Source organism: Vidua macroura, chromosome 9 (genome assembly GCF_024509145.1).
Source record: "Vidua macroura isolate BioBank_ID:100142 chromosome 9, ASM2450914v1, whole genome shotgun sequence".
NCBI classification, from domain to species: domain Eukaryota; kingdom Metazoa; phylum Chordata; class Aves; order Passeriformes; family Viduidae; genus Vidua; species Vidua macroura.
Window position 1 is genome coordinate 11,996,738 of NC_071579.1, and position 26,872 is coordinate 12,023,609.

Below are 26,872 nucleotides of genomic sequence, written 5' to 3' on the forward strand. Positions count from 1 at the left end.
TATAAATCCTTCCAGGAAAAGTGTCTAGAAAATCTTCAGTAAAACTGAAACAGTTGTGATTATCTGCAGTTGTTTCATGTTTTGCTGAATTTAATCAGAGGGATAATAGAGCAAAATATGTTCACTTTTTGCTCATAAAGACTTATTAAAACTGAAGAACATGCCAAAACATCATAGTATATTTCTGTAAAGATATTAAAATGAAGAGAGAGGTTGAACTGATAAAACATGCATATCATTAAATGCGGAGCTCTGGATCTTCATTGTATGAGCTCTTTTAGTTGTAAAAAACAAAAAAAAAAAACTAAAAAAAAAAATCTTAGTGGTTTGCTCAAGAAGCTAGCTTATTTTCAGGAGTGGCATTTCAGTGAGATGGACTGGTTTGGGATGAATGGCACTTGAACTTCTCCAAGATGTACTTCTGCGTGTGGAGGAATTAAGAAACTGAAGAAAGGGACAGGTTTCAGCTTTCTTCTCCATGTCCAAAGCATTTTCCTTTGGACAAAATGTACAAGAAGATACTAGCCTGTTGCAAAACTGCTGAAATGCTTGGTATGTAGGGACCTTGTTTGTTAGTTATCACTGATGTTTGTGTAGAAATAAATAAATAAAATAAAAGTCAAGCACTTAGTAGCCTCCCTAAAAGTATCCTTTAAATGGTAAAAAAATCACTTCCAGCTCCAAAGGACATAAATCATAGTTTTGGGCAGAGCACTGAGGTGGGTGAAGAAGTGGAGTGAGTCATGGTATAGCTCCTGAACCACCTTTTTAAAACATCCCTGAAAATCTGCAGAAATGGTTTGCCATGGTGTGACCAGGGAAACCATTACCAATGCTAGATAAATTTAGTGTCCTTAATTGTGATACTTTGTTGCAGTGATCATTGCCAGGTAGTCTACAAATTTCTAGGCATATAACTTCAATAAACCTAATAGCATTAGCAAGAGCTTAAAGCTTCTGCATGAGCATATGTATTTAGGCCTGAATATTTCAGGATTATTGTCTTGAATGTTTCTGTTCTAGAATACTGGTGGACTGTCCCTTCACTGATCTTTCAAAATGGAGTTTTATTAATTTCTTTTAGGTCTGTCATAACTTTTCAAGTTGAGATGTTGGCTTCCAATTGATGAAAAGGGTAACAAAAATGGGTTTGACCATATAGCAAAGCATTGAATGCAGCAGAAGTATTTGGTCATTAATGAAAAATTCTCATCCAGTGGAGTGCTTGGGATATTTCTGTTCTTCTATAATGTAGTTCTGTTAGTTTTTCAGCAAATGTTATCAGTTAGAAAGCCAAGGTTAACAAGAAACTGCTAATATGAGAAAATAAAGCTGATTTTCTGTGCTCGTTGCTTTGTTCTTAAGACAATCTTGTCTAAATGTTAGCTGTCTGATTCACCTATCTTGAGGACACTGAACTCATAATGTTGAATTCTGGTAGTGTACATTTCCTTTTGAGGTGAAAAGTTTTTGATGAAGAAGAGAGTTGAAACATGAATAGCTTTAATAGGTTTTAAGACTTAAATCTTCTCAGAGTTTTGTTTATACAAATGTTTTTAAACCTGACTAATTCCCTGTAGTGCTTGTAATACAAGCATTTCAGTAACCAGAAGGTGGTGAAACTGACATCTAGACCCAGATTTCCTGAATTTACAAATACTGGTCTAAATAACAATAATATAAACTGTGAATAAAACCAGAAGGTAATAAATGAGTGACTTGCAGAGGAAGTTCATATCAACTTTGAAGAGGTTTGTGTGTGTATTTTCTTTTGTGATAGTGAAATTGTTCACTGCAAAAGAAGGGTAGGAAACATTTTTTTGGATGCTCATGTTCAAGATACAGTAGGATGCTTATTCAAAAGCAGTAGTAAAGTGGGCACCCCATTTAAAATGGGAAATTATTTTGTGTGGGATCTAAATAAAAGGAGTTCCGTTTCTTTTTGGTTTATCCTTGAAGGGGTTTGATTATATCAATCTTAGCTTAATTACTATGGTGCTGGTAAACTGTTCTTCCCTAATGTTCAGCACGGTTCCTCTGTGCCTGGCCTTTTGTCTGAGCAAAAGCTGACCCAAGCAGCACTATGAATTACCTAAAATAGAGTTTTGCACTCTTCCCTACTTTTCTTATTGTTTCCTGCAGTTCACTTTGCATCTTTGCTGACTGTATCTTGACAAAATTGAAGATAAGGAGGCAGAGAAGTGCAAACAAATGAAAATGGTGTTGAAAACTGAACATCTTGAAATATTTATCAATTCCCATGTTGCTTGCCAAGTGTCTTTCGTTGTATGCATTAATGAAGACAATAGTAGTTCAATTGGCTGATATATTGTGTAGTTATAAAATAATAAATTTTATTACTTTTATTGCTCCATTCTAGAAGGAAAAAGAGAATTACTAAGTAAAATTGCTAAATTTGGTTTTTTGCTTCCTTTTTTTTCCATTGGAATGATTTGAAGTACTCAAAGGTGCCTCCTAACCATCCCCTTTCCCCTCTGCCTTTCTTTCCCCCATCTCTTCTATCTAATGAGTTTAAAAAGGCATTGATGACTAGTTAAACCTCCACCAGAGTGATTGGGCTACTCCTGAACTCTACCTCAGAGGGACAAATTGGCAGCTAGGGGGATGTGGTTTAAACCATCACCTAGGTCGTGTTGTGATTTCCTCTGAAGAGTTAGGCATGTGGAGCATTCTCCAAGAGAAGCTGCTACTGCCATCCTGAGCCACGCTTGGGAGCTGTTCCTATGCTGGGGGAAAGCCAGGCAGGCCAGGATTTCTCAGTCTGCAGAAATCTTCCTGCAGGCAAGGGGGTGACTGCCTTCAGCTCTACGTGGCTGGGAGGTCCATGGAAAGCAGGAGTGTACTTGAGTGAAAAGTCTGGTAGTTTTCCTTGTTTCTTTCTAAGTATGAAAAGAAACTCAGGGTTTGTTTAACCTGAAGCACGCTCTTGTAAATTCATTCACTGCTTTTCCAGTCCAACTTCAGTAGAAAGTGAAAGCTGCAGTGAATGGTTTGCAGCAGGAAACACAGTTTGAGTATTTCATAAAAAGGAAATAGGTATGAATTAATGAGAAATGCTTGCAAACTGTGTTAGAGGTGGTGACAAGGCTAGAGAAGTGTTTGCTAATCAAGAATTGTGTTCTCTGGTTCTTAATTCTGACACAATTTTGTTACGAGTAAATGTCAGCTGCACGTGCCTTTGAAAAGCATGGATACTTGAATAGATGAGTAATGGAAAAATATGTCAGAAGAGTGCATTGCAATGTATTTATATATCTGAAAAGCTTACATTGTATTTGATTAGCACACAAAGACTATCTTACTAGGAAAATTAATGCATCTTTCTGTGTAAACACTGAAACATTTGGGGAAATGACTTTTTCTTTTTGTCAAAATGTATTATAGCAGAAATGTGAGATCATAGGTTTTGGGTCTGAGATTTTGTTTATGAAACTTTGATGCATGAAATGAGATTTATTTGGAAAAGTTCTGTTAAAGATGTTGTTTTGCATTTTCATGGCTTTCTTAATGAGATTTTGAAGATGAAACATTGGTAGTTGAACACTGAGGATTTAATTTCCAAACCAAACATTCAACAACTAAATCATTCAGTGTAAAATTTTATGATGAATCTATTAGCTGATAAACTTGGCAATGTGTTTATAAATAGTTGTAAATAATGACAGCTGCTAAGTAAAAAGTAATATTGCAGAAGAAATACAAATAAATACTGGCAAATAAAACTATTAGCAAAAGTGACATTAAATGGCATACTTTGGCTACTGCTAACCTCTACAAGTACATAAGGCCTTAGGTTTCACCCAGTCAGAGTTGAAAACTGTGATATGCCAGCATGGGCCTCTAGACCAGCCTGTGCAGAGCCTTAGGTAATAGTTGCACTGTGTAATGCAGCACGATGCTGAAGGGGCTGACAAAAGGATATTGTTTGATTTTTTGGAATGTACTATTCTGAGCATATTTTCAGACACCAATTTTAACTTTAATATGATAAAATTGCCAAATTAGAGTTATATATAAGTTTGAGTAGGTTACATTTAGGTCTTCAACTGGATCTCATCTTGTTCTGGGAACATGTAAGGAACACTTCACAGAATTACTTTGGAAAAGCCAGCTGAGGGCTAGTTGACATAAGTAACATTGATTCCCCAAGTCAACTTTAAATTGCTGGAAGGTTTAAAGTGTTTCTAAAGTAGAACTAATTTGAGCACATGATGTGCGTTTCTTGCAGAAGGCTAATTGATATGAGCTGCATAATTCAGTGTAATACATTTTTTTAACCAAAATATGTAGATTACTTGAGGGAGGGTTTACTACCTGTGCCCTTGAAGGAGAGTAGAGCAAAAAATTGAATGTAGGTCACTGGTGGGTTGGGGAGTTTTACAGTAATTCCTGTTCAGCCTTCACTGTTGTCCAAAACTCACAGCACAGTTGAAAGAGATGCTCTTGAGTGCGCAGTGACTCAGTAGGGCATAATGTAGCTTCTTCCTTCCCCAGTGATAGACAAAACCAGAAGGATCTTCCTGAGTGGCATGAGGCATAGCCCCAGCTGTGTGCTCTCTGACTGCTGCACCTGAATGTACCTTGGGAGTTCTGTCTGGGCTCAGGGAGATAACTAGGAGGTGACAGAAGCCTTGGAGAATAAAACATGGCATGAGGAAGGGATACAATGCTAAGCTTGTGGCAACCCTGTCCAAACAGTTGACTTGACTTGTCTAAATATTTTCACTATCAAAGTCCTGATAAAGGGTTGTAGTTGCCATGCAGTGGAATGATCCCCTGTGATGTATTCATGCCTTCAAAAGCAGCAGAACAAGGAGCAGGACCTAATTTCTTATTTTACCTTCAAGTTTTCTTTCAAATGCTTTCATTGCTTAGATAATAAATAATAAATTAATAGGTGTTTGAAACAAGTGGCTAGCCATGAATAGCTGTGCACATTTTAAAGATTATTTACTTGACTGTTGCAATTTCTTATGATTTTATCATATGTTTTGGTCACCACCAGCTTTTTGGACCGGTACTATATATATACACATAAACATCTGTTGAGATTTAAGCATTTGTGTATATGGCAGCCTCTCATAGAACTTATTTGCTCTACTAAATATATATTGAGTGATGTAGTTCTGGGTTTATTCTGACACTGAGTTTTGGTGTTGTGATTTGGGGAGGACCTCCCTTAGAGTTTTTCAGCTAACTAAAAGGAAAGTTGAGACCAACTGAGGATGTTAAACAGTGGCTGGCACACAGTCTTTGTGACCTGTGAGAAACAATCTGGGCTTCAGTAAACAAGCTTTGTTAGGAATCTTGAAGTTCAATTAACTCACTGAAGTTAATGAAAGTCCTTAAACCACCTGATTAGAAATGTCATCATACCATTTTCAAAGTGGTGAGGTATACAAGATGGTTTTTCTGTTGCATGTTTTGTGGCAAAAGCATGTTTGTTAAAAGCATGATCACACCATATTAGAAAACAAACAGGTTTTTCCCGGCTGAATTAATACAAAGTTGCTTTAAATTAGGATAAATCTTTATATTAATATTACTAACACATTTTATTATATTGTTTTGTCATGGAGAAAGTGGATTCCAGACCAGACATCTGATATAAAATTCTCAATGCTGTCTCTCTTTCTATGGAATTTCCTTATAAAATTAAACAAATTCGAATATGAATTCATCTCTTTTTCAGACCATAGGCAATAAAGTAATTTTCCTAATTCTAGCAAGCATCTAGCCAAAAGTTAGTGAAAGAACTTGAGCATAACATGTACTTTGATTTTTGAACTTTTACAAAGTAATTCACATTTACATTTTTTTTTTTTTGATGAAGGTTTGCCACCCACAACTGGGTGGCATGAATTTGGAGTCTGTAGGAGTCACAACCAAACTGATTTTTAATCTTGCCTTTAGGTCTATTATTAATTAGATTAACCATGCTGACGCTGGATAGAGAGTTAAATAGGAGTGCATGAGAAAATTTCTATTCGTATTGTGGCACTTTTAGGTAATTGCTTATGTCTGTTTCTCTTGTGGAAGTGACTAATCCACCTGTGTCCTGAACAGTCTGCTAAATACTAGAAAAAGGTGCCACTTCCAGATTTCAGGTTAGCACAGCTATAACCACAGCAAGTAGCAGAGTGCTCTGACCACAGGCCCTGGGCAGCAGAACTGCTGCTTTCCTTCTTCCATGCCTGCCTCTTGGTGCTGCCCTGTGCTCACCCTTACCTGACACCCAAAGAATGCAATCTCTGATTGTACTTAGGCTTTCATCACTTAATGCTGAAACTAATTTTCTGTGGTTAGTGACTGTTTACTCTTCATCACTGCCTTGTCTCCTTTGCTGCTTGCGTTCTTTGCCTTTCTCACCACTCTGCCCTGCAGTCTGGTCTACGTCCCCATCCCTGCAGTGCTTCTTGGGCCTTTTCCATTTATGCATTTCAGGCTTCTTTCTGGAGTTTTGTTTTGTCTCTTGGTTTTGCTAGAAGACAGGCCCTATTATTCATGTGCTTATTTAAATACATCTTTAGATTTTTCTGCATAGCAGACAAGTACCCCCTACTTGTCAGAGGGAGAACTATGGCTCTGTTGAAATTCCTGCAATTTTTTAGAACCTGAATATGAGAGCCTCCTCCTTAATTTTTCTTTTCTAAAGAAGAAATATTCAATTTGGTTTTGTTGGCTTCCTCTTGCAATTTATTCAGAGCATATTTTTGTATGTTCCCACTGTACAGTGAGGACAGTCTTTGATGTTGCCTTGCATCACCAAAACTCAGGAAAAAAGAGTTCTTAGCACTGATATTTTGATGAAGTTTTTTTTCCTTTGTCTAAGCAGAACTCCTTCTCCCCTGCCCCCCCACTCTAAAGATGAAGTTGTGAGAAGGAACTTAGAATTTTGACAGCAGTTGTTCAGTAAAAGTGCTTTAGGATTTACAAGCAATAAGATACTGATGTTTATTTGGAAACTGTTAAAAGGAGGTTTTAACTAAGCTGTATGATTTTATTTAGAATCGTATTTTCTTGAAGAACATTGACATTAAGCAGTAGTCAGTTTGTAAATGCAACAGACAAGTGTTTAGGCAAGATTTATGTAACTGTCTATACTTCATGTATTGTTCTGTAATGTATTTGGATTAATATATGCATATATGGGATGTCTCAAGAAATCAGAAATGTGGACCTGTACCAGATTTACTTTTCCTGAATGTCTCAGAGTTCATTTATCAAATTCCAAGATTTCTCATTTAAAACTGAAATAAAGACTATTGAGAGGAGGGTTTAGATTTCAATTTCTTACCAAATCAGTACTCACAAATGTGACTAAAAACTACTTGGGGTGTCTGAATCCAGAAAAAAAGGCTTGTGTCAGAAAAAACAAGGCAGTAAAAAAGATTTGAGCAATAGCCCTTTTTAGAAGCCTGGATTATGAACTCCAGAAGCTGATCAAGATCTTGGCAGAGTAAATGCTACATAGAAAACAGCAAGAGTCTTGTACCAATAGACAGCTCTGGGCTGACCCAAAAAATGCCATGCAAGCCAGGGAAGTGCAGTGTGTTCATGCTTTTATAGGGCATTTCTGCTAGTCTGTGTTTGCAGAAGCAGACTCAGGGTAGTGCTGGCAGTCTGAGCTGTCTGAGGAATAGAAAGGTCTGAAAGACAGGTCTTCATCTCCTACTGTTGATGTAGATGGAGTATGTGCAAATAAACCAGCAGAGAATGTTGTCAGGATGTTTCTGGCTATGACTAAATGAAAAGATGTTCTCCTTTAGGGAAGTGAGCACAAGTTACTGAGCATAGACTTTTTTCCTCCTTAGATATATTTTTCTGGGAGTCATGAAAGATGCTTTATTGCATTACTCTATTGAAAATGAAAACCTAAAAAGCTGAACTATTTTCCAAGTGGTTGCCCAGAAATGGAAAATGAATACAGATGCTGGTTTAGAGACAGTTGTTTTCAGAAGCATTTGAGAGAAAGTATTTTTTTGTCAAGTAAAAATCATATAGGCTCATGGAGAAATTGAGCTGCTTTCTATGCTAATTTATGAAACTATTTGGAAAAAGAAATCAGTCCTCTAATACAATGAAAACCATGAAGCTTGTAATCTAAATTTACTACCATGAACTCTTGTTCTGCTCTTTGTGTGCACGTTGAGAACAGTTTGCTCAGGCAGTGAAATTGGTTGCTTTGATAGGTAGGCTACCAGAGTAATCACTGCTTCTTTGCTTGTTTGTAATTGTAGAACTCTGGCTATGAAGGGGAATTCAGTTATAAATTTGTTTGATAGCATAAGGCAAAATGTTAAAAGCAAAGTCAGTGTTCTCAAGCATGTTGTGACCTTGTACCTTGGTTTCAAAGCTGTTTGGCTAGTAGGAAAGACTCCATCTGACAGGGTGCCTCAGACCTTATGATGGCTTTAAACTGATCCATCTTAGTTCACTTAACAGACTAAAGTCTTAAGGGAAAAAAGTGCCCTTTGTGTCCAGCTTCTTACAGTCAGAGGAGCCCTGAACTAGCAAGGCAGGGAATCCCACCAGAAGCCATTTTCCTTGTCTGCTCTGTTGGGTCTTAATTAGCTGTAGTAGGAGTTGTTCTGAAGATGGAGACTGTGTGTAGGTGCATGTTCTGAGTGTACCAGACAGTGAGAAACCAAAGTACTTCAGTAATCAAAACTCCACTGAAAACTTAAATTCTCCGGCAGTGGCCTGGCCTGTTTGTTATAGATGTAACACTTAATTTTGACCAACAACTAGACTGTTATCTTAATATAAAATCAATAATTACAATTTGTGGGATGCAGGTCTTAGGACATTTCTCCATAGGCTACAGTGTAAAAGTATTGAATGAGAGTGGTTTTAATGGCTGTATTATCCTTGAACAGCAGTAATTTAAAGTTTCCAAAGGCTAAATCTAAATCTAGACTGCATCTTGTCCTCATCCAGACACCTCACAAAATCTGTTGTGTGTGCACTGCATGTGGTAGGTACCTCAGCTACAGCAACAAGCCAACAGCATTAATGCAGCTCACAAAGTTTCTATGTTGATATTTTTGTTCCTTTTGGTAGAAAACATGGATCATCTCTTTAACATATTACCATGGAGGGAACTCCTCCTTTCCTTGCTCTCATTTTATGTTTCATTTGCTTTACAGGTTTTGTTTCAGTTTCCTTACCTTGTTTCCTACTTTTTGAGGTGATATTTTTGTGATCTCTAACCCCTTCAGAAGCTGACTATACTAAGTCTTTTGAATTAATTTTTTCCTCTTCCTCTATTGCCTTGTTCTCCTTCCTTCAACTTTCTTACATCTTTTTCCTGTTGACATCACTCTTATTTCCCGAAACTTCTATCTGTCCAAATCTTCTGACTTTGCTGTTGTCTGAAGATATTTCATGCATCTGCCTCAGTTAAGCTGGTTTTGATGCTGTTTCATTGCTACTATTTTTGGTATGTATGCAGTAAGGGAATTTTTGTGCTGTTGGAAATACCTGTGAGCAGTAAAACTAGTGCCTACTGAGTAAAAAGGAAGATACATTGAGGAACACAATTTTAAGAAACATTGCAGGTAATGTGGGATAAAATTACAAGCTGTAATGCTGAATAGCTTTCAAAAAATTCAGCACTGAGGCTGTTTCACTCAATTTAATGTTCATCAGCTTGTATATATTTTGATCTTGGTTTTAGCTTTGAAGTTTGATGTAAAAAAACGAAGAAGGTAGAGGTGTAATTCAGATTACTGCTGGATATGAATTGCAACTTGCAATTTGAAATCCCCCCTGTGACATTTGACCCACAAAAACATAACGCTCTAGCACAAACAGTGCCTTTCATGGAGACCATAATATCTATGCCAAAATGCTAGGAGAAGGTTGGTATCAGACAAGATTTATCTTTCATGTTATATGTTTGATAAAACTTATGCAGTGTTGGTTAATTGTCATGTATTTTTTTTCTGAATTTTCTCTCTCCAAAATGCCTTTCTGCATTGACTACAAGCAATGTGGGAGCCTTTGTTTTTCACAGAGCATGACCTTTTCTGGTGTGTTTTATAGATGTATCTGCTTTTCTGCATTTGGTTCTTGCATTTGCTCACTGTAGGCTGCTGCTGAGATTGACTAGAGCAGGACTAATAATGCTTGGGCTTGGTTTGGACTCACTGTACTGGACTGAAATGCCCAACTAAATTCATGTCAAGACTTTCATTGAACTCATATGTGCCACTGGTGTTTTTATCATAAATAGTGGCAACTGAAGTTGGCTTTAGATGAAGTTTTTTGACTTGTTACCAATCTGGGATGTGTGGAGTCACGTGCCCTTTCACAAATATTTTTAAGCACAAATCCACAATGAATATTTGGAAATGCCTATAAACCCCATAGAGTAAAAGGTACAATCCCATGTACTTCAAGAGGCAATGTTAATGTTAGAGATTACTGCCTCTACTGTGGCAGAATGTCTCTTGAAGTGGCAGAGCTGGGAAATAAACAGTGAACCTCACCTGCCCTTCAGAATAATGTGCTAAGAAATCTATCCCTCCCTCTGTCTCTGCTTATCAGTTCTCAAATGTAGTTTATGACATGACCATAGAGTTGGGTTAGAACAGTGGGTGAAGAGGACAAAAGTTTCTGTAGTCAGCAGAGCCGGTGAAATTCCAAGAGACATCTTATTAATAAATATGACTATATGGTTAATAATAGGTATCTCCTGGTCTGCTCTTATTTATCACAGTATCTACATCTAAAATACATACTATGATCCCCATCACACAGTTTATGTTCTTTTCAAGGTCCAGACAAATGAAAGTTAAAGAACAACATTTAAAAAAACATATTAAAAAAAGAGAGCAAACGATCCCACTTTCTCTTTAGTTCTGCAGTGGTATTTTGGAAGTGTAGCACATAGATAATACAGTCTGCAAGCTGCTGCATGTTCAAGGTAATAAAACAATAATTAGACAGTAAAAAATAAAAATAGCAAGTTAGTTTTTTCTCATTAGTTTTGTAATTTTCAGGATAAGGATCCAGCTCAAGGAGAATTAGGGAGAAACATGATGGGAATGTATTCTTCTGCATATTTTCTTCTACTACTGTAAGTGTACTTAGTTTTTTTTTTTTTAATCTAAGTGAACATATGATTAAGGAGAAAACCAAACCACTGCTCTTACCAAGTTTCAATAATAGAAGCTGACAATGCCACTTCCGTTGCAGAATGTCCTCCCAAGTTTAATTTTTTTTAATCCCATATCAAAGCTGATGATTTTTAAAATTAATGGAAGACACTGGTATGTCAGAGTTATGCCATCCTGTTTACTGTGTGTCTTTTTGTAGTGTTGGAGGCAGGTGCTGTTCTGTTGGGCTGATCTAATCCCTTGTCTCTTCTGGCAGAGAGATCTCCTAAGAGTGTGAGGCCTGAAAGAGTGCTGTGGGCTTTTGTGAGCCACTGTGAGTGAGCTGGAGGGTAACTGCAGCAAAGAGAACAGCTCACTTCCCTTTGCACTGTAGCAGGGAAGTTTTTTTTCTTGCAGAGTATAAGGAGAAATACAGTGTGTATTTATGCCTACTAAATATTCCTATCTTCATTGCTTGTGTACTGGAGTAAATTCAATTCATGGTTCAGGTGTCACTTGGTACCACTAAGCAAAGCCATGGACTAGTTAAATTTGTGTGGTCAATGGTTAAAGTAAACTCAGAAAAGGGAGAAGTGTGGCAGTGACTGGTTCACCCAAGACAGGAAAAAACCCTCTTCCTCTGCTTTTAGCACAAGAGAAGAAGAAAAACTCCATTGCACAGCCTCCTCTGAGTATTGTTCTTGCAAGGGTCAAAATTGACAAAGAATCTGTTTAAATATTAAAGTGGGAGTGAGAAATAACACAGTGGGAGTGAGGAAACCACAGGCTATTTAAACTGCAGGACGAATATCTAAAACAGTATTGGAGGCGCAATCAATAATGAATATGTAAGCACTAATTTTCTTCTAAAATATCTGTATGCCAATTTTAAACATCCAAGGTCACAAACACTCAATGTATATACAGATTGTACAAACTGATGGTTGCAGTTTAGAGAATTTGCTTGTTCTTTTTGAGACATGTAAAAATAGTCACCTGAAGTCTGTCAAAGGGCAGGGGCAAAAGAAATGTAACTTTGGAAAATACACAGCACTGATTTATTGTCCTTTCCTATTAAAAAAAAAAAAACACATGACCCCACTTACCAAAGTCTGAACACCTTTGATAATCTCCCTGTTCAGTCATTAGGGGTTTTAAAAGGAATGCTTACATTTAGGTAAGAAAAGAAATTGTATTAAAATATCCTGTTTAAAATGCAGGAAAAAGCCATTTCTTTCATGATTGATTACTGTTATGACCTATATAAAATACGGAAAAAAAAAGTATGGTATCATCGGTAAGTGTTCAAAAAGCATTGAAAACAAACACTTGATCAAAGCTGAATACAGCTCAAAGATGCTGTTTCTAAGTTAGGTTATCCTGTAGTGTTTATTCTGAAGGGAACTGGAATGACTTAATAGCAGACAGGTTTTGCAGTACTGTCCTAGGAATATCCTTTGGTACTCTTTTTTTCCTCCATGCAAAACCTGAAGTGTAGTACATGCACCAGAAAGGACAAACTCCAATTCCATGTTTAGAAGAGCAGCATGCTTTGAGGCAGCCTGCACTTATGCTGGTAGTTGCAGTGTTTATAACACAGCAATGCTTAAAGTAAGGCTGTCATTCTTTAAGCAGGATCTTAAAAAAAAAAAAAAAAAAGGGAAAAAAAAAAACAACAACCCAAACCCAGCCAAAAAACCAGCCCCAAACTTAACACCCCAGAAGGCACGGTGAGGGCTGGAAGGTATTCAAAGAATCAAAACCACGAGCTGCACACAGGAAGCAGCTGCTCAAACTCCTTCCCTCCATGCTTGCGTTACGGAGTCTCTTGGCCTTGCTGACAACATGAACCAAGGCATAAGCAGGACTGTGCTGCTTGTGCCATTTAAACTTTTCATTTCCCTGTAAGAACAGAGCCATCTAGGGAACCTTTCCTGCTTTTGGACTAGAGACTGTAGCCTCATCAGAGACATAAAATTTGAAAAATGGGGTTTTAAGCACAATTTAAAAAAGTACACATACATTTGTGTCCATTGTTGGATATTGATTAGTCAAGAGTTGCTCATTATAGTTCTAATAACATGGTATTGAGTTCTACAGATTCCCAGAGAGCATTTGGTTTTGCTTTTTCCTCCTTTAAGGTTTAGGATTCATGTGTGCAGATCTGTCAGCCAGTCCCATTGTTCTAGTTCCAGAGTTTGCACGATCAGAGTTATCACTCCTGATAAAAGGAGTAAAATGTGCAGTGTGCAAAAGGGGGTAAATATTCTTGGCATCGACCTGTCCTTTTGGACATCAGGTCATCTGTCCTCATATCTTTGAGTGGTTTGTAAAAATTGTGTTCTAGCAGCTTTGCCTGCCTTCCTGGTTCCAAACTGCCCGTCTCACCTCTCCTTCGTAGAAGACTTTGGAGAAAAAGTTGCGTGTTCTGTAGCTGTTGATTCCCCGGGGCTTTTGAAGTCCCAGCAGTTTGCATCTCTGTATTTAGCTTATCTACGAACAGATCGGCAACACCCAGGTTCTTTTTGTCTTTGCTTTTTTTTTTTTTTTTTTTTTTTGGTCGTCTTTTTTTTCCCCCCCCACTATGGAGAAGCTTTCCTGCCACTTTATTGTGGAGGCACTAACACTAGGGAGAATTCGTCTTGAGATGAGACTTCCCTAGGGCAATGTGGGAAGGTCTGCATGCCCAGAGCCAGCCAGGCTTCCCTCAGCAGCACAACAGCACCTCTGAGCTCTCCTCTGGCAGCTGGGGCTCAGTGCTCAGAGGAAACGTGCATGACTGCCAAAACCAGCTTTTACAGCAATCGTACCCTTGCTGCCTCTGCATGAAAGCATTTGGCACCTGGTTTCAAACCTCTTTTTTTCACAGTTGCTGGCAGGCTCCTGTCAGTCACAAAGACTTGGCTCGAGGTTGTGAATTTCTCTGCCGTGGCTCCCTGGGACAGTCGGTCTGTTTTCCTTACTGCTCCTATGCCAGCGCTAAACCTTGAGGGAAAGAGGGATGAACTAGTCCTCGGATGTGTTTCCTTAGGGTGTAGTTCAGTGCAAACAGAAGAATGGACACGGACAATGAGAGAGCCAGAATCAGGATGGCTGAAGGTGATGTCAGTGAGAAAACAGGCAGCATCCCACAGCTGGTGATTATTACCCCAGTGGAAAGTAAATTTGTGCCTTTCCTTTGGATTGCACCTACCAGTGTGCTACACCTAAAGCCCGGATTTAATTATCTGAATCAGGAATGTGAAGCTGTGTGTAATGAAACACAGATGATGACATTTCTACCTGCTGGAGATCTGCAGTCTGTCCTGTTCCTAAGGAGGTGTTGGTGCAGGTGCCAAGGCTGTAAATTGTCTTTCACATCTTTGTGTCTGTATGGCTTTGATACCTCTGCATGCCACAACAGTATTTAGTAGAGGCGTATTTGCATAGCTGGCATTTGAAATTTGGTTTTTGTTTTTAAGGGCCTGTTAGAGATGCCAGTATGTGAAACAAAGGTTTGCTTTTAGGTCAGGTTTTTTTATTCTCTCTGTTCTTTCTTTCTTTTTTTTTTCCCCTCTCCTTCTTTCCTTTCATTTTAAGGAGTTTTCATTCATTTTGCCTTTTGGAAAAGCTGTCATCCTTTCTCCTTCCCTAGAGGCTTGTGGTTTGATTAAAACTAACCTGAACCAAGACAGACTACTAACACGGTACCTGAACAAGGCAGATGGAGAGAAAATGTTCAATTTAACTTATGAACACGCTTTACTTGGAATAATGTGCTCGTTAGATCAGCAGCTGTGTAATCATCCTGGAGTTGTCTGGCTTAATTATTGGGGTTTTTTTCTTTTTTTTTTTTTATCTGTTAACCAAGTAAAGTGGAAATGTAGCAGTTCCTAGAGGTCTTTAGGTTCAATGGTTAGTGATGGATTAATGTGCAATATGAATACATATCAATACATATATTTCAACTGCCCTCCACCCCCCTCTGTGCCAAATGAAGTATTGATCTAGCATTGTCCAGAGCCTGGTAAACTCTACAGCAGCAAAAGAGAAACCTTTCTTAATACAAGTAATTTGAGAATATATTTATGTATAGCATTTTCATCTTATCTCTGAGTGACAGAGACACAAAATGATGTTTCTCTTTCCCCTCTTCCTTATCAGTCTGGTGAATGAGTGAAAACAGCTTAATGAGAACTCAGCATGCAGGCACGACTAGCAGTTCTGGCTTTAAAATGTCTTGGATATATGGTACTTAAAATTGGCCTCATAAGAGCTTCACTCCACGTTGCAGAGAATGTATGACATTGTGTTCCCCAGAAACATTGGATTTCTATATGCATTGGTTTTTACTTTTTATGATCTGCCCGGAGCTCTGACTTTTTCCATCAGAGCTGATGTAAGTGCATGGAATCAAATGCTTTGATGATCTAATCACAAGTGAGTCTTTCTAGGTTTTATTGGCATAAGCTATGAAAGTAATGCCATCAATATTTGTTGATCACTTAACATTTTCAGCTTAGGTAAATATCAGAAATATAAATATGGGCATAGTTCTTACAGCAGCTGTCAGTAGCACAGAATTATTGCTTGTTTGGTGAGACAGTGAGTTGCAAAATCATTTACTTCTGTTTCTTCTAAAAGCGGACAAGTACTCTTAAAATGTACCTAATCTGTTCTTTAATTGTGTGATTTGCAAGTTCTTTTTAAAGAAACAAGATTAAAAAGATGCCACTAAAATACTTTAGAAAGGGACATTTTAAACTCAGACACACTAGTGCTATGGAAAGTTGTAAAATAGTCCCTCTAGTGTACTGCTGCTGTAAGCAGGCACAGGAATATCTGATGTGATTAACTGAAGAGTATGGCTGCAGGAAATTACAAAACAATGTTTTGGCAAGGCATATTAAAGTTCTTATATAAACTGGAGAGTCTGATCTACTACTGTAAGCCAAGACAAGCCATAATAAATCCCAAGCAAAAAAACCCCAAAAAACCTGTTAGAGTTCCTAATGAAGTAAAGAGTTAATGATGTACAGTGTGAGACCATTGCTCTTGCCAGCAGTGCCTGAAACATGAATGAGGAGCAGAGGCACTCACCAGGGTGTGGGCTGAGGTGTGCTTCCTCTTCCAGTGCTGTAGATTTGCATTTTGTGTCATATTTTGCATAAACTGCCTATGTACTGAAAAACAAACTTGGATGTTCACATCTTCTTGAAGTGAATGTGACTTTGATGTGACTTCTAAAGACCTGCTTAACCTCTGTCTCATGGTGTTAGGCAGTGCAAAGGAGCTGTACTGGGGTAGATGCAGTGAGGCTTCCTTTTATGCCTGGAAGCCTCTTGCGAATATCTCCCAGGGTCAGGTTCCCTGCAGGCCAATCACAGAGTTATTGTGCTTTTCAGTGTGAAGGAATGTAGTCGTTGTGGGATGTTGTGGAGTATAAATGTTTCTTTTTTGTGTATTGTAGCTGGCCAGAATGTCAATTAGGAATCTTTACTGAATACCTGTTTTTTACTGACTGTTCCTGATGGTAGTGTGTGTGCAAAGCTCTGCAGCCCTTTGTACACTTGTTTGTTGCAGAGCAGCACCAGGCATGGAATCCCTGTTGTTCTGGACTTTGTACAAGCAAGGAGTGCTACTTTTGCACTTAAACTAAGATCCAGTTAAGCCTCAGTCAAAGTACGGGAGCATCTGTCAGAGTCCTTGCTTTAGAAAAGAGCTGGGTGATCATTTAGGGTTAAATGCATAAAAGGGATTAAAGCTTTGCTGAAAGGAAGCAAGAAAAGCAAAAAAAGCACATGCAAAGTGCTAAATTGCATGTTAGGGACTTTAATGTGTATAGTATATTGTAATTTTGGAGTTCAGGATTGCAGTGTTATAGGATCCCTCATATCAACTGTATAGGGCTTCAAATGATCACTGTTCTGGAAAACTCCTGAGTCTTTCTTTTGTCAGTTATTGAAAATCAGACATTTCGCTGCATTTAAGTTTGCTTTGCTGTTTATCAGACAACTCAGCTGAAACATAACTGCAATCATCCCTATGGACCTTGAAATTTGGGAACTCTTACTTGTTTCTGTAGTATCTCAGGACCAAAGGACTGAAATTTCAAGTGGAAGGAGAATCTTGCTTTGCCCCACCTTTTGTTGGAGCAAATACATTTACATATATATGATATTGCAATAGTGTGTTGCCCAGAACTGGTAATTCCATGTGTGATTACTGGTGCAAGTGTTCTTGACATTGTCTCAGAATTCTTTAGAGAAACCACAACTGCAAGAAAAATGCCTCTCTGTAGATGTGGTTCTGTTTCTTGACACTGCTGTTTTAAGCTGTGGTTTAATAGGTAAGCATTAGGTTCAATGGGTAAGCATTATCTTTTATTCTGTGGAAGTTGAATCTGTGTTCTAATCTGTACTGAAGACTGGAATGCTTAATGGTTTCTGTTCTAAGAGCAGGGAAGATTCTTGTAGTCTCCTGTTGTCTCTAGTCATAAAGTTCCTTTCTCCGTCCTTCTCGCTGCGCATTTTCTGGTAAATGCTTCTCTGGCTTCCCCAGTGTGTGTGGGTGTCATCGTGGGCCTCTGTGCCTGCCCCCTCCAAGTTTTCACATAAGTTCCTGAAAAAGTTTTTCTATTCCTCTTATATACAAATCTTGTTTTTGTGTTCATATTGATAGCTCTAAAATGGAACTTGGCAGTTCACTTTGTGAACAATGTTTGCTAGTTACGTACCTAAAATTCGTAATTTGATTTGTACAGTTTTTTTTTTTTATGTTATCTTGAAGGAACTGTAATTAGCTGTGAAGAGTAAGCCATATGTCTACTGGGTTTGATTATGCTAGATAAGTGAGAATCCCTCTAAGGAAAAGGGTCTGTGTGGGTGGAATAGTTTGCAAGAGATTTTTTGTATGCTGTGAAATGTCATGTTGAAACAAGTAAGGGATATTCAATTCACCCAACTTGCCCCTCTTTGTTTTGAGAACCATTAAGCCTCCTGTGACTTTGCCAATCAATGCTCACCCATGTGTCAGGACAGATCATTTTGCCATTGAATCCCACAGCATCTTGCCTTGTGTGGCTCAGCGCTCCTTGCAGCCCTGTGCTGGGGTTCTTGCAGGTGTGCAGGGGCAGGTTCTGGTCTGCTATGGAAACCAGAACTCCCCTGCAACACCAAGACTTGTTAAATGAGTCTTTTTTTCCCTTCTGATCTTTTGATAAATGTGAAATAGTTTTTAATTAATTTTGTCATTTATTTAATCAACTTTTATTCACAATTTCTAAAGCGTATTCTAGACCATATTGCATTTCTTCTGTTCAGAGGGAAAATATGTGCCCCCATCTTTGATTATGTTAATGGCATATTTATTTGTTTTTATTATTCTTTGCTGTAAGGCAAAATGAGATTTTTTTCATGGCATTAATTTTCACAGCAGTTTAAATGAACTCAAAATATTGCTTTCACAGGATTAATCTAACATTAATTCTTAATTTTGTTCATCTGCCTATGAAATATTATTCACTAGGGAGGCTTTGTAACTTCAGTTTAAGCTGTAGTTTGTGAAATTTCTCTGTGGTTTTTACTTTGTCATTCTCCTGTGTAAACATGTAATTTTCCTGCCTCTGAGAGATGGACTTTTAACTCTCTTTTTTGGTCGTGATAGTCTTGTAATTAGAACGTCAAAAACAAACAACTGAAATGGTAGCGATTATTCCCAAATGCCTGTGAAATGTAGAATTGCTGTACTGAATTTTGATACTGCTGATAAAAAGCTTCTTTGGAGATTTCTCTTCAGCTTAATATGCATTTTGATTTGAAAAGATACAGGCTGAAACTTCTGAGGAGTTCAGGGGAAAACCTTGCCATTGGAAGTATGGACATTCAGGCAGGGTGTCATTTTGGGTCATTTTCTCTCTCTAGCAAGTAAGACTTGCATATCAGCATATGAGTAAATAGTTATGATGGAGAGGACTTGCCAGGCAGAATCAAATAGGTCTTGTATGAATTCAATTGCCGGCAAAACAACTCCATGTAGGCGACCGTGTGTGTGTCACCGCTTCCTAATGCTGCCCCTCGCTTTGTGTGTAACCTCCGCGCTTACAGGAGGTGTTCTCCTGGGATGAGGTTTTCCAGACTGCTGCCGTATCCCAGACATGAGGAAGGGTTCAGAGCTCCTCTGTGCAGCTTTGGCCGATGGGAGGGCTCAGCTTTGGCCCCCGAGGTCGCGGAGCTCCGGCCCTGGGTCGCCCCCTCCGCCTCCCAGCCGGGGCCCCCGGGCTTCTGCTGCCTCGGCCTCTGGCTCCCTCTGCTGCCCAAACCGCTCCTTCCTGCCGCTGCCCAAGGGGCCCGAGCAGTCCTAGGACAAAACTTGATGACAAGGGTGTCCAGGTCCAGTTGCAAATTGTTTGGCACAGCCAGATTTTGTCTCCGTTTATATAATTTGATTTGAAGTAGTGCTGCTGATAATGAAACAATAGAGAACAAAATGTTTTATTGCTTCTGTTCTACAACTAACCGTAGTTTCTGTTTTCTTCTTCTGCAGGTGATAGAAACACTTTCAAAGCTTTCCCGCACTCCGATTGCACTAGGCACAGGCATAAGGTACGTTATTGCCAGAGGGAATGTGGCAGTAATGCTCTTGGTGGGATGCTCCTTGGAAAAGTTGTTAGAGGCAGGGTGTGTCCGCCACGAAGAACTTCTCTAGCTGTAAGCCAGAGTGCCACGTGGGCAGCTGTGCAAGGCTCTGGACCTCTGAGGAGTTAGGAAAGGAGTCTGCTACCTCTGGTACACTTGCTGAAGGGCCTGAGTCATGTGTACTGCTCATGCTGGAACGGGAGGTGAGCAGAGGAGCAGCTGGTATTGCAGAACTTGTGTGATAATCCTGACGCAGGAGTCAGAAGTCAAGATGATGCACTGCTGATTTATGTAAAGACAAATGGGGTTTCTCTTCTTTCTCTATTCTAAAAAATCAGCAAAATTGCCCAAGTTTGTGAGCTTCTTGTTTTCAGAAAGAAACCAAAAAAACCCCCAACCAGGCCTAACCTGAAAGTTTTGATGATTTTTTCCAGTTGAAAAATGTCAATGATGTGTATTGGTGATGATTTATAACAACTGTGTCCAGTAGGGTTTTTATTATATTGTCAGTCCACATAATGAAGTATAAATACACATATACTGCTTATCAGAGAAAGGGGGGAGCATATAAGCACATTAGTATACAATAATCTGTGTGAAAATTTTGGAAACCAAACAGAACTCCACTATATGACTAGGCTAGTGTCTGTAATTAATGCTATTTTTCTTTCTATAGGCCCTTCCCTACAGAAGAAAGTGTTGATGATGAAGATATCTACAAAGGTCTTCCTGACTTAATAGAGTACGTTGTAAATATAATAATTACATATTTTTGTCTTTCAGTTGCATGCTATTTTTTGTATTGTGTTGTAGAACATATGGTTTTAATGAAAATTGGATATTTATTTAATTTGTAGGTATTTTGTTAGTTATTATGCTGACCAGGAAGAATTAATTATGAAAACTTACTTGAATTATTATGCTACATTTATGTATATAAAGCAGCATGTTTAACAGAGGGTGCTTGTAGCAAAGCAGATAAAGAATGCATTTCTAAGTTACCTGTCAATACTATGAGAATACTTTCAGAAGATTGCAATATCGCTTGTAAGGAAATTGTCTTGAACTAGCAAAGAAAATGAATGTTTGGATCATAATTCATGTGGATTTTTTTCCTCAAGTCAGTGAAATTCTTGATGTGAGTGCATTTACCTCTTCTGGGTAAGTGTTTGCAGGGTAGTCAGGATACTCTTGTGTCCTATGCCTGGGATCTCTCAAGATCCACGAGGAATCATGTTGGACAAGAGCCAGGTCAGAGCTCACTGTTCCAAGGCTCAAAGTTCACCAGCACTCCTTGTGTGTCGCTTGCTGCAGTGTGGGGAAGAAGCTGCTGTTCACACCAGGGATTTGTTTCTTCAGTGCCTATAAAGAAGGAAAACCTCACTGTGATCGGCATTGCTCAATTTACCACTTTCCCTGCAAAGCTTGTCCTCGTCTCTGCAGCTGACTGTCTCATAGATAATTGCTTTTCACTCTGTGTAGCAGAGCGTGCAGAAGGTAGGAGTTGCAGTCTCCTCTGAGACCCACCTGGGCAAGAGGTGATGTCCTTATCTCTTAGATGTGGTGGCATTATAACTGTTTGAAAAGAATATTTCCACCAGTTCTTTTAAAAGTATGTAAATTCAGCATTGTGAGGTAGTTTTCATTTTAAAAAAAGCTAACAAATCATACCAAAGAAATTGATTTGTAACTCTTGTGCAACAAATTATGAAAATTATTAACAGAAATGTAATAGTTGCATGCTGTCTCAATTGTGGAGGAAGCAATTCAAGAATAAGAAACAAATGTGCCAGTGAATAATGCAAATAGACCACATTTTTTAGTTTCCCTCAATTATCAGTAAGTTTATTTGAAGTTGATTTAATTGTCCCTGAGTTTAAATGGTGTCTAAAGAATTTAAAATTAAGTCTTTTTGTCAGAAAGAGCTGCAGTAGTTAAATTAGTAGTTTCTATCCTTACTCTGCCTTTTTGCCAGCTTTGTTCCCTGAAGCAGAGGTGGAATGATGGTGTGTGTGCTGCATCTGACAGCTGCCAGTGTTTAATGTGAAGTGCCAGCACAGCATCACTGCTGGTGGGAACTGAAATGCTGGACTAACCTGTTGGTTTTTACTCTGAAGGATTTCAGAGTTGTCTTCCGACAGGATAAACCTCAAAATTGTCTGCATATCTGATCCAAGTGACTCGACCGCTTTCAATATCTTTTAGAATTTTTTTGTAGACCTACCCTAAGAAATAGGAGTGAAAGATATTATAGGCTTGATACAGTCCTAGCACAAAGTAGGTAACACTCTAGCAGGGCTGACTGTAATGAAGCTGAATTAGCTGAGGGCAGAGTTGAGCACTGACTTTCTGCTTTATTTCTGTGTCTGGGTAATTGGAGAGCATCACTTGCACATACTTGGTTTTGTTGAACCATCTGATTTTCAGTTTGATAGGTTCCTTTTTTCATTTTTGTGTAGCTTGAGGTTGCATGAGATGATCCAGATTCTGGTTTATGATGTGGAGGTACAGTGCCTCAGTGCTGGCTCTGCAGTCTTTGGTGTATTTTACCTTGGGTAGTCCTTTCTTCAGACAGGGAGAAGATCTGTAACAGCATCTCACATCCCAGTGCAGTGGGATGCCAGGCAGTAAGGAGAGGACAGCTCCTCTTCACTGGATGTGGAGGGAAAAGAGTCAGGGAGAAGAGGAGAGCTGGATAGTAGCTTGTGACAAAACTGGCCTGAGGTGTTCCTTTTGCTGCTGGTTTAGTTCCCATGTGGTTCGAAATTCATTAGTCTTCAGTATTGTGTTGATTTTGTAAAATGTATTTTAAATAAATTGAGAAAAGAAAATTAATTAATCGACTTAATTTCCCTTAGTGAGTAATTTTCATTAGATATTCTACTAGTTAATCTGTTTGTTTACTGTAGAACTTCCTCCTATGAGTAGTCCCTTGCAGACCTGGTGGTACTTTGTCTGTACTGCAGTTTTTTTTCTTGTCTTCTCTTTTCAGTGAAACTGGTGTTGAGGAAGATGAGGAGTTGTATGATTGTGTCTATGGAGAAGATGAAGGTGGGGAAGTTTATGAAGACCTAATGAAAGATGAAGCAGCACAGCAACCTGTATGTTTTCCACTTCCTAGCTGCTTTGGAAAAATAGCAGTTAACTTTTTGAAAGTTGAAATGATGTCTTTATAGATAGTTTCACTGACACTCCTGCTCAGCTCCATCCAGAGTTGCCATGTGCAGAGCATTATCTTCTATGTGAGACTTTGCAGGCTTTTTGGGTAAAGGCGAAAACATTAACTATAGTAAGCTTTTAAAGAAAAGGTGATTTTTAAATTAAATATGGCAATTACTTTGATAGTTTTGAGTAGTAAAATTTACCAGCTATTTTAAGAGCAGTTAATTGAATTGCTTACTTGAAAGTGTCCTACCTTCAAAATTGTTATAATTTTGTGAAATTATTTTGTATAATATTATTTCAGCCATAGTTTGGATAACTAGCCTAGCAAGGACAACTGAGAATTGTTTCAAACTAATGGTTTCCTGTTTATTCAACCATGTAGGTTTTGTTGATCATTAGGTTGTCATTATGTTGCAAAGTAAACTATTCCACTGAGTTTTCTCTAGGAGTAGCTGAACTTCAGAAGCAACTTTTCTTACCTCTACTGATATCGCACATTAGTTGTTATTCCCTCTTTCCTTTTGTTTATTGCACTCAAATTCTAGATGTTTGCAGTGTGGATAGAAAAATTGTTGTGTCAATTTCTGCCAAAAGTGTCTGTGTTAGTGATCTCTTTGGGTTAGGTGAGCACAAAACTGAAGTGAATGGTTTTAACTGGAATGCCAGGACTTGTTTGCATCACTCATATAAGTACTGCTGAACAACAAATGCCCAAATTTTGCAGATGGATATAAACTATTGAATACAGCAACTTCTGTAATGGGGCAAGTACTGCAAACATTTTGGGCAGTATTGAGCTAATGGTAAGAAATAGCTGAAAGCCAAAATAATGTCAAATTCTAATACTTTATAGAGATTAATTACCTACAGTTAACAGTGACAGTGTCTCCTTCCCTGTACAAAAGAATTTGGGAATAAATTTGAGATGAGGATGACCATGATGATGCTCACAAAGCACAATTCTTCTGATAAGACTACATTTTTGCAAAATGGTTACTTGTGTCTCCATCTGATAAAGACAGAATCTTACTGTTCATTGTGGGAAAATGAAGAACTGCACAAATTGGGTTTTCAAGATTGCTTTCTGAAATTGCAGCTCCTGGTAAATGAGAGTGAGAAGCTGTGTACTGCTTGTAAGAGCTGGTTGTAGAGGGATGCAGAGACAGAGAAGGGTAAATGAGATCAGTGGTCGTGTGGCTGTGTGATGTGCAATTTGGTATGTGGTTGAGGTGGCAGGAATACATCTCCCACTCGAAGGTGGCCAAGCTGTACAGGAGCTGTGTGTGGCTCATGGACAGTGTGTGGCTTAGTCTGTGCTGTGCTTAGTGGGTGTGTCAGACTGGCAGCAGAGAGGGAGTGGAAGGAGTCTAGCTCTAGAACATACCAGGAGCTAAATGTTAAAATTTCAGTCTAGAAATTCTGCTATTCCTAGAGGAGAAAAAGCTTTTGTTCAAAAACTAGAAGTAGTTTTTCTGAATGGAAAGAACTAGAGTGCTAAATTCCTACTCCTGACTCTCTCTGTATTTGAACAACATCTAGTCATCTAGTCTATGTGCAGCATAGGAATTCTCTACATTGGATGAAAAGAAGTAAGATACAACCAGGGATGTGCTGAAGGGTGTTGCAAATTGATAAATAGGCTTCAGAAATTATGTTGTAGTTCTGTTGCTTGTTAAGATACTGCTTATTGTTATTGGAGAAAACATTTTGGATTAGTTACTGCTTCTAACTGCAAGAGCCTATCCAGTTACTGTGTCAAACCTCCATGCTGACCTCTCATATCTCTGGAGCTTCTGTGCCTTGAGTGACATGAACGGTTCCATATCATCTCCCAGTTATTTACTCTTTTATTTGAAATAGGATTTACAGCATTAATGCTTCAATAAAATCCTATCTTGGGTAAGAGTGCTTGTAAGCTATTTTTATAGAGTCATGTAATTGCTGATAATTACTTCCATGTTCTATGTGTCTAGTGGTTTACATGGAAAAATCCAGGGTCTTGTCAGAGACACACATACATATGTGACAGCTGAACTTTGATGTCACTGCACTTCCTGATCTGAGGACATACTCCTGTTGTGTCTGAAGAGGAAGCTCCCCTTGAGAAATAAAAGGGGAAAAACTGTATATAAGTACAAGGATTAGACTGAATCCAATATTTATGGCAATGCAAAGTTGCTTACGTGATTTAGCCCCATTAAGTTTAATAGAATTATTAACTGCTGAGTATTTTAAATAAGATTTCTCAGTCTGGATGTAAATTAAATGTGACCTTGTATTTCAACTTCCAAAGTACATGCTGATACTTCAGTGTTTTATGTCTAAACATTAATTTTTCATAATATTACTTTGATTTTGATTTTACTAAAGTCATCAGCTAATTGAACATTAAAATATTCTTGGTTATTTCTGTCCTCTTTGGAGGCTGCAGTCAGAGAATTTCAGGAAGCAGTTATCCTAATTGTGTAATTCTAAACAAATAAAACTATTTGTTATCCATTAGGTGCCTGTTAATGACTTAAACTTGACGCCATTGTAATTGCAGAAATGTCCTGAAAATGACATAAGAAGCTGTTGTCTTGCTGAAATAAAGCAAACTGAAGAGAAGTACACTGAAACTCTGGAATCGATTGAGAAAGTAAGATGCTGCTTACAGACTTGTAACATGCATTTTTATAGCAGTCTAGAAGATAGAATTACAATAGCCAATGTATATATAATTTTTTCTTTCAGTTTTTCATGGTGCCATTGAAAAGGTTTCTGTCAGCATCAGAGTTTGATACTGTTTTCATCAACATTCCTGTGAGTAATTACATTTTTAATGAACAGATATGAGGTTCATAGCTGATTGTAATATATTCATGTTACTGCACAAAATGATTATTTGAAATACATTGCATGATGAGTTTATGTGGATATTAGTTGATTAAAAAAATATGTGCATTACCAATTTCTTTTTTTCTGCTTGAGGGAATAAGGTAAGATAAATTTTATTAGCATGTGAGATAGCGGATTGTTACAAACTGCAGTATTTTTGATCCTTAAAAGCTAATAGTTTCTAGAAATGGATTATCTTCTAACAAATGCTGATATTTTAATGATGGCACAAAGTTGTGACTGCTAAGTTACCTATCACTGTGTACTGACTAGTTGTAGCTGCTCTGTGAATCCTTGTAGCTGCCCTGGCTCTTACATCATTGAACACACTTGAAAGTTAACACAACTCACAGTTTTGGATTCAGAATCTGGTGCTACAATGGATAAGGAAATCCTCTGTGAACCATCTAGGAAACCTCCAATTAGACAGAAACAATAGTGGTTCCTGTGATTGCTACTTTGTGTCATTTATTTTCAGCTTAATTGAAACAGTATGAAAATTTACATGTGTTTTTAGTTGATAAGAGATCAGCATGGCTGATCAGGAAGACATCAGAAATGGTCTGAAGCCTCCCTCAACACAGACAAATGAAAGCAATGTTCTTTTATGAGGCCTTTGTGAAGAAAGGGTCCCCAGAGTGAGGCCCATGTGCTGCATCAAGCTATTATTGCTTGTAAAATATCACCTCTGGTTTGGCCATCTCTCTCGCATGTCCAACAGGCTCTCAGGTTATAGGAGGAGATGTTGGAGATTTTGTTCTGTTCCGTGAGAACCTGGCCTGTCTGTAAAAATGTTTTGCTATTCCAGCATCATCCTTATAGAAGGCACATTATGACAGTTATTATGTGGATGATACCTGACCCCTTGCCATATTTTTCCCTCAATGAAGTTTTCACTCTGCCTCTTGATTGCTTTCATGTCCTCCACTTTGAATATTAGTCCAAAACACTGTCACAGATATCAGTAACTAGTTTGTCTTCCTGAATTATGTCAGCTCTCCACAGAGGTCCCTTTGCTTTTGAAAACAAATTTATATTCTGTCCTGCATTAGTATTTCTTACTCATTGCAAATAAAGCCATGATATGTCCTA

General features: G+C 38.3%; 1 protein-coding gene across 1 annotated transcript in view; it reads left to right on the plus strand.

The window, feature by feature from the left end:
- VAV3 (vav guanine nucleotide exchange factor 3) overlaps window positions 1–26,872 on the plus strand; it is a 149,122-nt gene that overhangs the window by 32,862 nt on the left and 89,388 nt on the right. Inside the window, exons 3-7 of the mRNA XM_053984649.1 lie at window positions 19,647–19,705; window positions 20,415–20,480; window positions 22,731–22,839; window positions 25,449–25,541; window positions 25,637–25,705. Coding sequence (XP_053840624.1) covers window positions 19,647–19,705; window positions 20,415–20,480; window positions 22,731–22,839; window positions 25,449–25,541; window positions 25,637–25,705 — 396 coding nt within the window. The remainder of the gene's footprint in view (window positions 1–19,646; window positions 19,706–20,414; window positions 20,481–22,730; window positions 22,840–25,448; window positions 25,542–25,636; window positions 25,706–26,872) is intronic.